The sequence below is a fragment of the Acanthochromis polyacanthus genome, chromosome 1 (genome assembly GCF_021347895.1).
Source record: "Acanthochromis polyacanthus isolate Apoly-LR-REF ecotype Palm Island chromosome 1, KAUST_Apoly_ChrSc, whole genome shotgun sequence".
In the NCBI taxonomy this organism is placed as follows: domain Eukaryota; kingdom Metazoa; phylum Chordata; class Actinopteri; family Pomacentridae; genus Acanthochromis; species Acanthochromis polyacanthus.
In genome coordinates, this window is record NC_067113.1 from 26,554,398 (window position 1) to 26,572,538 (window position 18,141).

The 18,141-nt window shown below is 42.6% G+C and overlaps 1 protein-coding gene across 1 annotated transcript in view; it reads left to right on the forward strand.

Moving 5' to 3' along the window:
- efna2a (ephrin-A2a) overlaps positions 1-17,820 on the forward strand; it is a 90,208-nt gene extending 72,388 nt beyond the window's left edge. The window contains exons 2-4 of the mRNA XM_022223333.2: positions 7,632-7,924; positions 13,816-13,881; positions 15,385-17,820. Coding sequence (XP_022079025.1) covers positions 7,632-7,924; positions 13,816-13,881; positions 15,385-15,503 — 478 coding nt within the window. The 3' untranslated portion in view covers positions 15,504-17,820. The remainder of the gene's footprint in view (positions 1-7,631; positions 7,925-13,815; positions 13,882-15,384) is intronic.
- Positions 17,821-18,141: the final 321 nt, after the last annotated feature.

The following is an 18,141-nucleotide window of genomic DNA, read 5'->3' on the forward strand; positions in this document are numbered from 1 at the left end:
CACTCCCAGTGGCCTGCTGCCAGTTGTCGGGGTGTATACGGATGCCAGTCTTGTGACACCAGTCCTGGCCAACCCCTCTGAACCTTAACCTCAGTGCATCACAACGATCTGGTCTCCGTCCATGTGCCTCCAGGCTTCACTTGCTTTCCTTATTTGATGTGTATCAAGGTGAGGCACCTCTTCAATACTGATTCATTATTTATTTGTAGGTAATTTATATAGCAATTAAAATTATTGTCTTTATATTCAGAATCAATATGTAGTTTGTCTTTTCTAGAGGGCTGATACCGCTGCCGTTATTGGTGGTGAGAATGGCCGATGACTGATATGTGGGACCAATATACGTTACATATAATGTTTTAACAGCATGTGAAAGCAGCAGACCTGCCATTAATAACTAGGCTTCTTCATTGATAAGGGTGACTGTAGCTGAATATGTAAAATAGAAACAGGAGTGATTAAATCAGGACGCTCTCCTCTGTTTATGCGAGATCACCAGAGATTGATCAATTTGTCTCCTCCAGTTACGTCTGCTGTCCTTCTGTTTTCTTAATCTTCCACTGTTCTATCACTTTTATTGCCCTCTGAGATTCAAAGCATTATTAATTGCTGTTTTCCAGATAATGTTCAGGGTAATCTGTGGCTGCTTTCTAACTAAGCTGTTAGTGCAGCAGCCTTAGCCACTGTGAGAGTAGCTAATTTCCTGTTTTGTAGGGTTAGTGTTTCTTGTTCAGTTTTTGCAGTCTCTGCTTGAGAGACATTTCTGAGACCACAGAGTGACCACAGACAGGGAGAGGTGGCTGCATCAGACCTGAAGTAGTGCATTTAATTTAGCAATAATCAGTTGATAAAATACAGATGTCAATAATCAGAGAAAATGCCAGATGCTCGGCCATGATACTCAGCTGGCTGGGTATCCACCTATCCCTACTTTATATTTTAATAAATAGGCTGAAGTGAGTAAATTGAAATTTAGATGATTAATTCTCACTTAACCCTTTTCCTCCATTAGAAATTATCAATAATTATCTGTATCGACTGAAATACAACATTTTATCATGATACATTTTCACCCAGGCCTACATTCAAAGCCTCCTAGCAGTCAGGATAATTATGACTCATCCATCAGGAGCTCAGACGGATATCCGGTGATGTTACTACCGAGCTCGACTGTGATTTGTAACCTTTCCGGAGGTCTCTGATACTGCCGTCCTGCCGTGTTTGTTTTAGGTTTAATTTTAGGCAGAGTTGTTGGGTTTTTTGCAGACATAAAGCCTCCTTTTTGTGCACAGGAACACCTATTTTGACTGTACTTTGAAATGTTGCATCATTTGCTGTTCGTGAACTCGGAAACTTAACTGTGAAGACAGCCCCGTCTTTCTCCTTTGAATTCTCATTTTAGCCAAAATCTCAATAGCGACTGGAGAGCGTTTTGATTGACTGTCGTCACACAGAGCGACGCTTCTTCTTTTTTTTAGGCCATAGTGCGAATGCCACATTAGTAGGAGTGACAGAGGGAGATCAAGTGAAGCTGGAGGAAAAAGAGAAAGTTTTACACGTAGAGAGAGAAGAATGACTTGGTGAGAAGGAGAGAGGGAAAAAGAGAGAATGGTGAAGAGACTGAAGCATCCTTTGATGTTTGTTGGTTGATCCGGCCTGCTGTTTAGGACGCAGGCAGGTATGGTAAACATCCAAGCTTCCTCCAACCAGAAGCTTTGATCACAGCCGTGTTGAGAAGATGATGTTGATGACTCAGTGGTGCCAGAATACTAAAGAGTGGCCACTACTCACAGACTTACCACAGCTATTACTGTACATGGAGGAACTTTGCATCTACAGGCCACCAGAGAACCCCTTTTTCCCTTGATTTCAACTCTAAAACTCTTCAGTTCCATTTTCATCCTGACATGTATGTATAAAACACTTATTCACAGACTCTTTTCCACTGATTGTGGTCCAAGTCAGTGAATGAGCCTTTTACATCCAGATGAGAGCCAGCAGCAGCCAAAAAGCCGAGTCCTTCAGCTGCATCTGGCTAACCTCACCAGACAATTCAATTGCACTGAGAGAGTGAGGAGAATCTGTGAGACATCAAGGGATTAGGAACGAAGCAAACCATCATATCACATCGCGGAGGTTTACACATAGACAGTATTAAAAAGAAATGGCTTCAAGCGGCAGAACAATAATCTAAAAAGACCATGCACTGAGTAACATGCACTTTAACAGCAATGTGCTTTACAGGAATATTTTAAGATTTTCCAAGGCATAAAACATGATCATGTTTTGTACTTCTCTTCTCCAATTCCTCCTGAACCTAATTATCAAGCTTTTGGTAGTTTTTGCATGTCGAAATTATATTGACTGTCAGTATACTACAAATGCACATAGACATCTTTCTCTGCAAATGAAAGATAATCAAGTTTTATCATTCGGAAAATAAGAAGTATACACTGATGATAAGGGTTTACACAGAATGACTAAAAGGATTACTGTGTAATTTTGCACTGTACTTTGTTGGAAGCCACCTTAAAGCCTCTTTTGTGTTGAATTTTATATTACTGTATTATAGAATCTGCTGGATTATTAGGATGGAATAGGTTTGGTGGAATTTACGGTTTGTCGAAAAATTAGACGATTATTGTGAAAAATGATGCATTCTTTAACGTTTTTTTTACACACGGAAATCAGTTTTTCCCACTTTAATAACGATGTTTATCATGGCTTCATTCAGACACAACTGTGACAGTGACACATGCATGAGATTGTGCAGAACACCCAAATTAATAACGAGATTAGCATCCGAAAACCGTGGATAGCTAAAAATCAATATAGGCTAACAAGTTTACCTAAAAGATGAAGTTTTTTTTAAACTTACTTACTTACTGCATGCAGTTTTCATCACTTTCAATCATGCTGAAAGGGATGCATGAATGTTACCAGGTCCAAACTATAAGAGTAAGTCAAAATCATTCGGCCTCACCAGAATGATTGTTCTTACATTAATTTTTTAAAAATAGTTTCTTTAACCTAAGTGCACTTGCTCCACCAATGTTTAAGCTATATTATCCCTTAACGAAAGGTCACCTTTTGAGGCTCCAGATACTCAACAGCATGCATGACTTTTTCATCGCTCTGAAAACAAAGTGAGATTTCAGTTTAAGAAACAGATAGAAGTCAGACTGGTTAGTAAGGTGTATGGGGACTGATTCATTGTCGTGGAACAACAGCTTTCCTCTCTTTCATCCCTTGATTGCTTTAAACGTTTGAGTTTTTGTGGACAGTGATGTAAGGCTTTATATTATGCAGTTATGGCCCAAAATGGGAGTTGCGCCCCTTGTTTCCGGTAACTTTTTGAAGTACTCTCGTATGTAATTATATAAGATTTAAGAGCCATTTTAACTGTTAGCCATAACTGGTGCTTATCCATATATGAAGTCGGAACATTCAGAGGCAGTCAGATTAACGAAAAGAAGTCTAAAGGGGCCCAAGTCTTGCATTCTGTAAACACATTCTCTGTAAAATGTTGCCTCGGTTGCAGATTTGTCTTTTTGGTTCTACCTCTTTGAGCCACTGCAGTCTTAAAAAACACAACTGCATGCTCATAAGAGCTTTAAATAAATAAGTATGACGCTCTCATAGCATTCTAAGTATTTAATGAAAACGGAGATGAATCAAACTTCGGTTGGTATTGTTGGCTGATTATGTCACACCGAAAGCGGTGGAGCGCTGTACTCCTGTGACTCTTTTGCCCTAACAGACACAGGTACACAGCCATGCATGTACAAACAGGTTTATACTCCATTGAAAATGCACACATAGACACATGGATGCAAAGTTGTCTTAAATGTACTGCTTTCAAGTCTGTATGCTCTAACAGACACAAATTTTGTGTTTGCAGGACGATGTCTCGACAGATGACATGACAGACCCTAAAAATTTCATCACACTGATAACTTGTTCATTGCTCCCCGTGACAATAAAAGCATTTAAATCGTATAACGTGGTCATAAGTCTGTCTGCTCCGATCACATCCAGGATCATTCATGGATGTGCAAAAAGGTGTTAAGGAGGAAGGAGTTCTGCAAGAAAAGACATTTTCAAGAAATGTTAAGTTGCTAATTAATGACAGAATCATGAAGAAAAACTTTAACAAAGCTTCATTTATGTCAGTTCTTATTAGTGTTTTGAGTTCTTCCATTAGATTCAGATTCAAAATAAGCACATATCCACATCAAAAGAAAGATCGCCCACTCCCTACACCAATAACAACCACACACACACATACACAGCACACAAACTCTCTGAGAAAGAGACATGCCATAAGTGTGAGTGCATTCCCATGTTTTTTTTGGTCAGTGCAGTGTGTGTGTTTAATTCCAAATGACACGCAGCCTGAGAGGAGAGGATATGGGGACACACTAACTCATCCACACACGGCGGCGGGTTTAACAGCTCCGGGTGCGGCGGCACACACCTGCACCTGCAGCTTCCTCTCGGCTCAGCGGCGTATTAGGGATGCAGACAGTGTCACAGGAGCAGGACAGGGTGCTGAGTGGCTTAATACAACCTAATGCATCCTGGCACATTAGCCCTTTCTTGGATTGAGCGTCCTCACTCATGGAGACCCACTTTACCAAGCCACTATTCAGCCGGCCGCATACCAGCACGTAAACACGGACTTCATTGTGCACCCGAAGTACTAATACTCAAATGCTAGCCATCCATAAATGTATCAGAGCGCAATCAATAGGCAAAGCACATTTGTCTCAGATGGAAAACCACAGTCGTACAAATTGAGATAAAAGACAGAAAAAACTCCTCTTCCATCTGCTCTTTTTTCTTCTACTCTTTCTTTCTTTCTTTTTTGTTCTCATTTCCATGCAATCTCATTATCCCTCCTCCTCTCTCTTGTCTTTTCCCTTCTATTGTCCTCAAACCGCTCATATTTACATGCCTCCCCTACCTTTTCTCTCTTTGTCTGCCTCCCTCTGTTCTTTCCTTTTCAGTGCTTTTATTCTCATTCTGTGCGTCTCTCCCTGTGTTTCTCTCTCTCTCGCCTTTCCCCCCCCTTTAGTTGTTAATCAGAGTTGATTGGGAGCAGAGAGAGCCGAGAGGAGCTCCCCAGTGGATCAATGCCTCTAAATGATCTATTCAAGGATCCCTTTAGAAGCTGCGAAACGCGCTCTGATAGGGCACCGAAGCATGAAGGCGCTCATTTCACATCTAACTCACTTCCTGATTTGCCCTCTGGGAAAGAGATAGGACTGCCGTTATAGGGATAATTTGTCCCAAAGCTAAATATCCCGCTAACCAAAAGTGCTTAGACCAAAATGTCTTCATTCCAGGCAATCAATTACTGCCAAGGTGAGGGGGGAAAATGATGAATTTGTTTAAAAAGCTCAATCTGCGTGCGTCCGCGTGTGTCTGTTGCGCGCCATCTGAGGCGACGAGATTGCCCAACAACTGTCTTTGTTTATGCTCATTTGATTGAAGACATTTCCCTGCGTCTCAAATTTACCGAGCTTCAAACAAAACAAGATTTGATAAAACGCGGCGGCTGAGTTTTAAACATATTTGACGCGACACATTTGAACATAAATTGATCGTAGCCATCGAGAGCGAGGACGCTAATGGCGAACACCCGAAGAAGTGGCGACTCCCGAAGCATGTCTGCCAAGATTTGATTTGATATTTCACTCTGATTCCGCGCTGATTAATTTAAACTCTCTTTGAGATGTTTTACTGAAGAATGTCTCAAAGTGAAATTTTGAAATGGTGCGCCTTGTTAGATGCAAGATGCAAAAACAAAAGAAATTATCAAGCCACCCCTTGGGACATATTTTTTTATGGAGCGCTAGTGAATAAAATATCCGAAATATCAAATATTTAAAAATACTGATGTTTTGTGTTTTCTCACAGAATGGTGCTGATTTGAAAGTGACAAAACATGAAATAATGTTGCTATGTATTTAAGACGAGTTAAACAAGTCTACAGTTTTTAAATATTGATGTAAAAGAAGTTTTATTAACAGCTTATATTAATTAAAAATAAAGGTCTTGTGTTGGGGCTGTCAGTGTAAGATTTTAAACATACGAATATTATTTTCAAGGGTAAATCTGGTGTTATTCTATATTTTTGCTACTAGTGATCCTACTGTTTGTGTATCTAATACCCAACTAATAGCACATACACAATTCATCAGTTGTATACCAGCTCAAAATAGTCCCGATTGGTACACGTGTACTAGAAACTACAGGATTCAGCTCTTCAAAGTAATAATTTAGCCATTTCTGAAGATATATGTAAGTGTCGGTCTATTTTTCAAGATTTATGGGAAAAAAGTCAAAGCACAACAGAAAAAGACACTGGAGTCAAAACAAAAGTTTGAAGGCACTGAGTTCAAATTGTTGGTTCTTCTAATGAAATTCGTTGACAATAACAAAAATATAGAATATCAGGCATCCTTATCCTTTAAGAGGGACTGTTTCACTCCAGTGACTTCAAGATTGTAAACAGAAGTTGAGTTTCAAAATATAAGCGGCGCTGGCACCAACACATAAACACAAATACAGGCGATATTATATAGGAAGAAAGGCAACCATATGTTTTTAATGTATTAAAACCGAACAGAAGAGACGGCTGAGGAAAGATGAGAGGAGATGCAGCGAGTTCAGGCACTGTCTGGTACATTTCCATATGCTACCTGCATTTTATTTGCTCAAGGTCTTTTACTGTATGCCAGAAAGAGGGATGTGGCAAAGAATATTGAAAAACTGCACTAGTATTTCTTCCTCACTAACCTCTGACCCACTTCTATTAATCATGCCAAACCCCAGTGATCCGCATGTGTGCTGAACTAAGTGGACATTCACAGCCGCCTCTATACACCGCTTTAGGGGTTTAGATAATAATGTGTGCTCTCTACCATCACATGACCCACTTCTCTTGAGTATCATACCAGTGGGCTCATTCAACCGCTCCGACTGGGGGAAGAAAAGCTCATATTATATTTCAAATATGCTACTAATCCCATGAAGGATAAGCTTTATTCATACAATTGGTTACGATACAAACTTTCCAGTTACCAGCGGGATTTTTATAGATTTTTTCCTTTTTTTGTTAAATAAGTAAATAAATAAAATCGCCCTCTAGGATTTTTTTTTTTTTACAATGTGCTGCAGTGACTCAGGTGGTTTAAAGAGTCTCCATCAGAAAAGCATTTGTTGAAGTGTCCTCGAGCAACATATGGGAGCTCTAAGGGTTGTTGTTCCGTTGCTTACTGCGACCCCTGATCTTCCTCTGGAGATATGCAAACACACAAATATCCCAACAGCAATCGCTCGATTTCATGCAGTCCCGCTACACAGCATGGCTACACTAAGTGGAGAACTCGCCACAGTTTCCTTCAGGCTGTGCTATCACACAGAAATCCAATATTGGTAGTAAATATTCATAGTTTTTGCAGGGATGTATAGGTTTTTTTTTCACCAAATATACATCTTGCACCATCTCATTTTTGCCTCAGTAAAATATTCTTGTTGACCTCTGCCTGCTGGTTCCATGCATATTCCCCAGATTGTTTGTGATTTATTCTTGTTTAATTCCTTGTTTTCTCTGTTTCGTGCAGGTTTTGGCACGGAGAGTACAGGGTGGCGGTGAACATCAATGACTATCTAGACATCTACTGTCCTTACTACGAGGGTCCTCCGTCCCACGGGCGCGTGGAGCGCTACATTCTGTTCATGGTCAACCACGAGGGCTACACCTCCTGCCAGCACAGGATGCGCGGCTTCAAGCGCTGGGAGTGCAACCGTCCCAGCGGTCCTGACGGGCCCCTGCGCTTCTCAGAGAAGTTCCAGCTCTTCACTCCGTTCTCCCTGGGCTTCGAGTTCAGGCCCGGACACGAGTACTACTACATCTGTAGGTTATCAGCTAAGTAAAGAATGTGTCTCTTTGTGTGAGTGGAGAGCTTGTTCACAGGTAGCAGCTGTTTGTTGTGCACAAGTCGGCCTGTGTTTGCATGTTTTCCACGCTCCTGCTCAATATGCATTTGTAAACAATATGTAAATATGCAATCAGCAGAAGTTGATTGAGAGAGTTCTCAAACACAGCCCACCATGTCGCTCGTACACCCACAGGCGCGCATAAATACACCTTCCATCGCTCACTCGCTCCCCGTTATTTCTTGATGTATCTCTGCTTCTGCCGAGATCATAAGCGGTGTGCTCAGCAAAGTGGTAAAAATGTCGCCAGGCGTAGTTTGTAATCATTTTTATATTAGCTGTATTGATGTTTCTCCTCACTTCAACAAGTGATGTATTAGTATCACAGATGGGCCTTGCCCCCCTGAGACTGTTTTCCTGAACAGAGTTAAAACGCTATCATTCCCCCACCAGGCATACGACAAATAGTTGCTTCAAATTACTCTTAAACATTGTTTTCAGCTGCTCAGTGTGCCAGATGGGTGGGATAGATTTACTGCATCCGGACAACTTAGTGCAAGATCAGTTGGTAATCACAGAAAAGCACATTAAATTGACTTTGAAACGCTTTGTTCTCAATGTCCAAACTTTTTCTTTCAGAAAAGGGCTGTTTTTTTCCTTTGGAGGCTGTAGGAGCTGCTGGGCTTATTGCCTGTTTAAATCCTCAAACCACCAGGGAAACATGTAGAAAGAAAGCTATTCTTCAGAGGGAGGACAGTAATAATTCACACAGACACAAGAAGCTACTTGTCAGCAAAATGTACTTGAGCTTTTCAACAAACACTTGTGTTTTGGGTTAGGACGGTCTCCAGCGGCCCAGCAGTGACCAGTCGAGGTGTGCAATCTCACCAATACACTTAACCTTTTGAAAAATGAACAGTAGTCAGGCTGCTTAACAAAGTAATCCATTTACAAATAAATTCCTTTACTTGAGACCCGGTTAAGAAAGTTACTCCATGAGCTCTGAGGGGTCTTTTTCTATAAAGGTCCTTTTCTATAAACCAGACCTTATCTTGTCAAAAAAAAAAGATGATGTTTTTACCACTGACCCGCCTGGCATTTCTGCCAGTATGCAGCCCTGATACAGGTCTCCTCATTTCTTCATGTATTACCACCGCACAGCCAGCTGAAAGCTGACCTTAACCTTTTTAGCAGGAGATGGTGCATTCTCGCTGTGACTCATAATGGGATGAAGATCCTGTGCCACCAGTTTCAGGTCGGCATGCAAGTGTGACGGATTTCTTTCTCCACTTTTTTTTTGCCCTTGGACTAAGATTCTCATTTTACATTGTCTTCGTTCAGAGAGTGCAAAGGAGCCACCGGCCAAAGCAAGACGCTGCAAAGTTGTAAATGCAGTTTTGCATAGCGGCCTCGCATTAGGGTTTTATTTCTCATGCAGTAAAATTATTTTGTATTGTACTGCAGTCCCTAAAAAAATCAAATGCAGTGTGTCACACTGTTGCAGAAGTTATGCGTCACCTCAAAAATTTGGTATTTGTCCGAATGTGTTGTCTCCGCTTGCACAAAGACACAGCAGGCGAAAGTCAGAGAGCCAAAGAGGCGACGATAACAGCCGCCCGATGTCACACTGCACTTTTCCCAGTCGGCACACACACAAACACACACTCTTTTGTTTCGCAGCCTCATGTAAGGATGGTTAGGGCCTCTCCGGAGTTGTATAGTTGCTGACTATGGTATTGTGTTCCTGGGACCCCTAAGGGTAGTGTGTATTCCACATGACTAGAGTGTTTGTGTGTTTGAATACGTGTGTGTGTGTGTGCGTGTTGCCGGGGACGGGGCAGGCGGGCTGTTGGCGGGGGTCACTTGTCAAGCAATTGTGAGTCCGTGAAAGGCCATGTCCATCATCTTGACTGACAACCGCACACACATTTTTGTCTCTCGCTGTCTCACACGTGCACAAATACAGTCGCGCGCACACACTCAAGCACAGGTCAGTGTTGATGTGGAACGATGATGCGCTGACAGCTCCAACTGCCCAGCCTTTCCAATGAGAGAGTGTGTGTGTGTGTGTGTGTGTGTGTTCTCGCCGCAGATGCTCATGAGTCACATTGATCTGCGATGGTGATTTGTGGCCAGACCTGTGTGAGCGCGCGCCCATTTGCGCATGTTGGTGCGGGTATTTGTCATGCGGTTGACATGTTGACAGGTCCGCTCCACCCCTTACTTCTTCCCAGCTGCCATCTTGATGAGGTTGAGTGATTTTCAATGGGTTTTTCAGGAGACGTTAGGTTGCGGATGTGCTGGGAAACAGAGGCGCTGAGGAAGCTGATAAGACTTTTAAAAAATGACTAAAGTGGAAATTGTTTGAGGGGGGAAAAAGTCCACTTCTGGACATTTCTTCGTGTCGTTTTTCAGAGAAGCAAAGATGTACAAGAGTAGAGAAAGCGCAACAGCAGGCCTGAAGTGCTTCTAATGGAGACAAGGCACACTTGGTGGATGATCTGAGGAGATTTGAGAGACAGAAAGTGGGCTATCTGTATGGCATGAAGGGGTAAAGAAGGTGAAGGGCAAAAAGAAAGATGGAGGGAGGAGTAGTGGGCAGAAGGAGAGGGAGGAGAGGGCAGAGAAAGGGTCAGATTTATTTCCTGTGCACCGTGGATCTTGATGATGGTCCTCTATGGGGTCACCATGGGCTCCGGCTATGCAGACTTCCTCAAGGGAGAAGGCCAATAGGTCTCCACGCACCCCTTCTGCACCCATCAGCGTGAGTGCACATTCTCTTTCACATCCGCGTATGTGTGTGTGAGCGTGCACGTCGGCGTGCGCAAGCGGCCGTAGACTCGGTTCGCCATCTCCCTTTTTAAGGTCTCCAGTTCTATTTCACATCAGAGTGAGGTGGGACTAAAAACCCAGATTCAATTTCATTTACTCTACTTTGAAGTTTGAATCACAGGAACTTTTTAACATTTTTCTCATTTTTTTTTCTTTCGCCATTCAGCGTGGGCAGCACAGAGGCCCAGTGGTTAATACTGTCACCTCTCGGCTAGAAGGGCCTGCATCTGTGGGGAATTTGCATGGATTTTTCCTTCCCCTTTTCCAAAGACATTCAAGTCAGGTCGATTTGAGAGTCAGTTATTTCCCTTAGGTGTGAATGTGAGTGTGACTGAATCCCAGTGTACGGCTTGATCCCTCACAGACTTGTTTACATAGCCTGAAGTGCTTGGTATGTTTATGGGAGTTCACACGCTAAGTGAACTTAAAAGAACACAATGTTAAAAAAAACTCTGCAACTGCTTGAAGTGCTAAATGCCCTGAAGACAGTAGTAAGCAGCATGATTGACTGCACTGATGCCAAATCATAGCAGACGTTGCCAAATGACATGTTAACCCAAAACTTATCTTCCTTTCTTTCAAAAAGTACTCTTGATTAATCATCTCTGACATGTTTGTTTCAAGTTTATTAAAGCTTTGCTCCTTTGTGAACAAAAATAACCAGCAAAGGACACTCTTAAACTGTCTTGCAGACGTTTAGAGACTAAAATTCTGTCAAATACTTACGATGCAATGTGTTGTCTTAATTTTTCTCTCTCTGCCTCTTCATCCTCGGTGTGTTAAGTGAGGTTTTTTCTGTCTGGCTCCTATACATTGGCTGTAGTGGCGACACAACCTGTCACCCTCCAGTCACCGATAAGCCTGGATTATTGACTGGGAGAAGCAGGCAATTTAAATAATTAGTAAATCTGTTTGAGAACAGGCACCACTAAATTAGAATACCAGCTGAAAAGATAAGGGCATTTAGCTGGGTTCCACATTATTGCTCGAAGAATAATAAGGCTCCATTTATTCTCTCGTGTTCTTACTGTCGACAAAAGACCATCGCCAACAATAATGTCTCTCAGAGTTTTCTGACCTCCACATCCCGGCTGAAGCCCTCACCCTGTGGCACTTAAGACAAAATAATGTGTCTTTAAAAAGGCCACAAACACATAATGTTATCTTTAAAAAATGCATATTGTTGTCTTTTGTAGAATCATTACTGAAATGAAGGAAATATTCACTGGGGACTATTTTCAGGAGTGGATTAACAATCTGAACCCTAAGTGGCGACTGGGTGTCTTTTGCCTCTGTCACATTTTTAACTCACTGTGGGCTCGTTTTTAACTGTAGTTTAAAGTTATTCATTTTTATGGAAACGGCACAAACATTGCTGAAGTAGAGAGAACTCAGAAATCTATTTTGTGCAGTTTAAACTTATGCTACAAATCACTTTTTTAAAAAAATGAAAAAAAATGAAAGAGGAATTTCTGTAATAATTTTTTTTTTAATTGAAAAAACCTGGAATGAACGTGTGCGACATTATTCAAGGTGCTGCCATCCATTTCCAATACTAGGAAAAATGACTCTATATGCTATAGATGTTTTACTACTTACTTTTCTACACTTTTCTTCTATCTGCTCTGTGTACACAGACTACAGTTCAGCCAAAAAGTCCCTGAATTTTTGTCAAATGATTATTTGTTGCAGCTGAGTCACAAATGAGTGAGTTGCATTGAGGAGCACTGATATTTTTTGCTTTTTACAGAATCAGATTCATCAGAACTGTTTGTTTTTTATGTATTTTTTAGTTAAACATGTAGAATAAAATGACTAATATCATGATTTTAAGATTAGGTTTGGTCAAGTTCTGATGAGTAGTTAAAGAAAACTGTCAGAAATGTCAACCTCTACCTCTTTTTACGTTTTTTACAGTTTCTGGCTCTGATAAATGGTGCAATTTTGGTGATTTAAAAAAAGATAACCTGCCTTTCAAACTGACTGACAGGTTTTGGGACTCAGATGGTAAATACACATTTTTAGGAAATATTCAAAGCCAAAGAAGACACTAGAGGTGCAAATTACTAACCTTGCCAGCAAGTTGATTTCTCGCGATATTTGTGAATTCACAAATCTCTCAAGAAACCATCTTGCTCCGCTCCCGCATTCACTATTCGTACAGAGCCAAGTTGGCACGGGCCAATCACGCAGCAGTATTCGTGTGTGGGGCGGGATATCCGGGTGTGAAGACGACACCAAGCGCCAGTAGATCAAAACAAACATGGCAACGGAGGACAACGATCGTGTAGATGTTGCTATTAAGTCAGTTTTAGCTGAATCTCCTGTCGCTTCTTTGAAGGAAGAAAAACGAGAGGCGCTTTGCGCATTTCTGGATGGTAAAGATGTTTGTGCTTTTTTACCTACGGGTTTTGGTAAGAGTTTAATCTACCAATTGGCTCCGCTCGTTGTGAAGATCCCGCGATTGGCTAAAAACAAACCTGTCAGAGGCGGGACATACTGTTGCATTGTCCAATCCGTGCCTCTTTCCTCCGAACGGATTTACATGGAGCGGTCCCAGATTGATATTGTGGAGTACTATCAAGTACTACACAATTATTAATCTGGCTATTGCCAGGTTAGCAAATTACTCAAAAATAATAAAAAAGCCAATATTCAGTCTTACTGAGGAGATTTCAGCAATGAAGATTTTTATAGTATTTGTATACAACAATAAAATATAGAAAGTGACTTGTTGCTGTTCTGTCCTTTTAACTGTTTATTTGGTGAATATTAGAAAAAATTTTTTTTCAATTTGTGCACTTGAAGATGACAAGATACCTAACAAAGGCCATCACCTCATTTTTGCCTCCAGGCCTGGTCACGCTTCTGTCTTTCCATCTCCCCATTCAGCCAACCACCTGACACTAAACCTCCAAACACTCAGACACAGAAAAGCATTAAAAAAACTTTTATTAAATGTATTTTATGGGTGCAATCAGCAGCACAAATCATTTCATTTCGAAACTAATCTCCGCTTTCAATCTCTTTCTGCAGCGTCTCCTCACCCAAACCATGTGGGGCGGGCATGTCTAAAGCTGAAGGTGTATGTCAGACCTCCAGGTAAGTCACGCTCTGACTACACACACACACTCGCACGCAAACACACGCTCACATAAACACACACTAAGGTCCAGATTGGCTATCAAAGTAAAATTAGGGGGAATAAGGGGTCTGATAGAATGCCCCGGCAACACTCTCTGCTCTGATTCACAGACCAGCCAGGCAACACTTTAACACCTTTGCACGCACGCGCACACATTGCGACACACTCACACACGCAAGCACACGCGAGCGTGCACGAAGGCCGGCACACGCGTACGGGGACGCGCGCGGCACAAAGTGGCATACGCACTTCACATCAAATCACATCACATCACACTGGGTGTGAGGGGGACCTTCTGTCCTTGTAAAAAGAGAACAGAGCAGGCTGAAAGTGCTCTCTGAAAATGTTACCAAGCCCCAACATCACTCCACTTCTTGCTGGATTCGCTCCTAAGAAGCAAGAAGAGCAAGCTAATATTAAACCTATTGTATCCATTCAAATCTAATAATAGACATTTACCTAATAGATGCATTTTTTTAAGAAAATTCCCCAAATGTATGAGGCAGATGATGAGAAAAGATGAGGCAGAAGCTACACAATTCTTACTTTCCAGACATCGTGCAGTCTGGTAAGATCCTTTCAAAATTGCTCCCAGCATGGCTCACACAAGTGTGCCATGTTGGCCCTAACATAATGCCGTTTAAAAATAACTCAACAGAAGCCCTGGCATACACGAAGATCAGATTGTGGCAGGAATTGCACTACGCTTGCGTTATCTTGAAAAATCTACCTGTACCTCTCCTCTAATGCGGATTCCGCCTCATGAGTTTTCAGCCTAAGCCCACCTAAAGAATGAAACCTGGGTAGTAACACATCTGCCTCGATAATGACACAGCTTTGAAGATCCTCATAAAAGAGAGTCAGCTTTCGCAGATTTCCCGGCTCAGATCATTCCATATCTCGCTAAGGGCGAAGGAAATTCTCTCCTCCTCCATAATTACTGAAACAACATACATTCTTTTCTTCTGTCACTGCTGCTGCTCCTCTTTGAGTTTTTGTGCTGTTAAAGTAATGCGTCTGACATTGCAACTTCCATCTCGTGTGTGAAATGTTGTCGCTGGAGTGAGCTGTGAGCGGATGCACGTGTGTGTGTTTTTTTTCGTGTGTGTGTGTGTGTGTCAGCTGCTCCAGATTCTGAGTCTCTGTGATTAAACTGTAATTAGGTTGGTTAAACCCCCTGCAGAGCTCAGTTGCTGTCGTCTTCTCCTCCTCCCGCTTTCCCTTCTCCTCATCCCTTTCTCTGCCGTCTACTCTCTGCGTTTCCTTGCTGAGTTTTGTTGCTTGTTGCTCCTTTTTCCACATTTACCCCCCACACACCCACACCCCGGCGGTTCCACTTGTCTACCCTTTCGCTAAATCCACTCCCCTCCGCTTTGTTTTAGATTGTTTTGTCTCTGTCTGTGTGTCCCCCTCAGTTCAGATGTTTTGTCGTTTTTTTTCCTTTTTTCTCTCTGTTTCAGATGGCTCGGGATACGATTCTCCGGAGCCCTTCCTGACTGATGGGGGTCTGAGCTGGAGGTCCGTGGCCCCGTTAGCTGCTCTGGCCTCACTGTCCCTGGGACTCCTCTACTGGCTGTGACCCCTCTCCCTCCCCTCTCGCTTCCTGGAGCTCCCACCCAGGGATAACGGGCTGGGCTGGCTGTCCCTCTAAATCCACCACCCCTCAGGGAAGCCCTCTGTCTCCGCCCCCTCCTCCTCCTCCTCTTCTTCCTCCCACCTCCACCTCAATACGACCACCAACCACCCCCTCCCCTCCACTGCCAGCCCCCTTTTTTTCATGGCCCAGCCACGGACACCCTTCCCAGGCCTGGCTGACATGGGCTGGGTCTGGAGCTGTCTGGGAAGCTGCCCTTCATCTCTGATTCTGGGTGGAACAGCACCTCTTAGCTGAAAAACACAAGAGAAATGTCTCTGCACTCATATCAGGGGGTCCTTTTGATTTGACTATTGACTCTTGGCCACTGATGGGGTAGATGTAGCCGCGGCTATGATTAAACTTGTCGTTCCAGTGCAATTCCTATCATCCAATCACGGCAGGATGCATTAAGCGATAGGCCTGGATGCACAAAAATTGGATTTTGCTCACATTGCTATCTCATCCTCAAACCAAGAATTGGAAGTGGCCAAGCTTGCATTGTAATTGGAATTCTATACAATCTGGACCGGCTCCAACTCCCAAAGAGAATAAGCGCGAATGCACGAAGGAGAAAAGTGCAGAAAGGAAAGGGGGCAAGACAATGCAAGCACAGATTTAGACAAATATGGGAATTGTAATATTATACGTGTTGAAATTTTCAGACTCGGTGTACATTCACAGCAATGTGATATAAAAAAAATCCCATCACAATGACAAGTATAACCATAGCCTGTTTCAGTGGGAGGGTGTAGGGTTGCTCTGGGTGGGCTTGATGAGATGTAGATTTTCAGGTGGGATGTGTTTTGTCTTATTCATGTTTCTAAACAAAGCATTTATCACATGCCTGGCCAGCACAGGCATCTTCAGCACTGTCTAATGTCGATCGGGTCGGGTGACTTTTGGAACCATGACTTTCTCATGTATGAATGTACCACTGGTCACCCACCTCTTTGTCTTTCTGTATTATTATGACTGTGGTCACTTACAGTACCTTCTCTCGGACTGGCAGGACGAACGGGTCGGGGGGATTTTTAAAGGGGTTTGCAGGCGGGCAGGAGGGAGGGGAGGGGCGAAGCTAAGGATGAACAGAGGACAGGTGAGAAAAGGAGGCGACACTCAAGTTGCATGACCACTGTGAAACCTTCAGATCAATCTTGTTTCTAATGATGATATATTTTTTCATGGGGAAAAAGAAAAAAAATGATCACCCTGCTACCGCTCTCTTGCTCTCCCTGAGACTTTTTTCAAGACATCAAAAGGAAAATTCAACCTCTCTCCTCACACACGGTTTCTCCCCGTCTTGGCTTTTCTAGTCGTTGATGGATTAGCTCGGGCCACGAGATAAATGGACCCACAGGGTGAAACTGACTGGAAATCAGCCCTCGGAGCTCAGGCCGGATCACAATGGACATAAACACTGACTGAAGCTGGTCCCGGGTTCGAGGGTTAAACCAATAAGGGAAGCGCATAGACTGTGGCAAACAAGGCGAGGTGTGTGTGCGTGTGTGTGTGCGGTAGCATCACAAAAACACACATATGCGCATGCACACACACACACACATTAATACACAAACACACACACACACACAGTCTTTGATTTTGGGAGCATTCGTGGACATGGGAGCAGCACAAAGAGAGCACGGAGGAGGGAGGTGGAGGGAGAGGAAGCGTGTGCGTGTCATGGGACTTCTTTAATGTCTGGGAAGTGAACATAATGAGTAAGCACTGTGAACACACACACATGCAGACACACATGACAACCCATGTACAGATACACACATATGTAGAGAAGCAAATGCAGATGTAGAGATTTTACAGAGACATGGCATGGACATACACACATGTACAAAGACAGACACACACACACAAGAAAATACAAACAAGGGGAAGCACTTCTTTCCCTATTTCATCTTATTTTTGTAGCATTTAAAATCACTGTTAATTACTCCTGTGTGGGATGCAGTGATGGGATATAGCCTGTGGAAGATTAAAAAAATGTGTCTTCTCTTCTTCTATTCCACTGATGCTGTCCTTCTATTGTTCTTCTTCTTCTCTGGTTTGTGATCCATGGTTGGTAGTGGTAGTAGGATGCCTCCAGGTCTGAGCGTCATGTATGAGTTTGTCTCCTTTTCTGTTCGTGGTGTTTTTGTGGAAGCTGACCTCAGTCATTAAAGTCAGTCAGTCAAAAGTAAACACAGAAGTCAGAGCAAGGAGAGAAACACACAAATAAAGATTGTCTTTTTGTCTACTCGAAAAACAAGCCAAGTGAGTGGAATTTCTTCAGTGGAAATGTGAATTAACTTTCATTCATGTGAATTAACTCTCATTTATGTTTTTCTTTCCTCTCTCTCAAATGATTGTATTTATGTATTACACTGGGTCTTGATTTTTCTCAGTTTATTTCCCTCTGACGTCAAAACCTCACGACGGTGAGCGCTGAGCTCTGCCAGTCAAAGCATAAAATTATTCAGATGAAATCACCCTTTCCAATCTTCAGCTGTTTCTCCCTCAGCGATGTGACAGCTAATCTGAACTGCTGACAGCATGGAGACTGAATAGCTTGATAGCCTTTCCTCTCTTG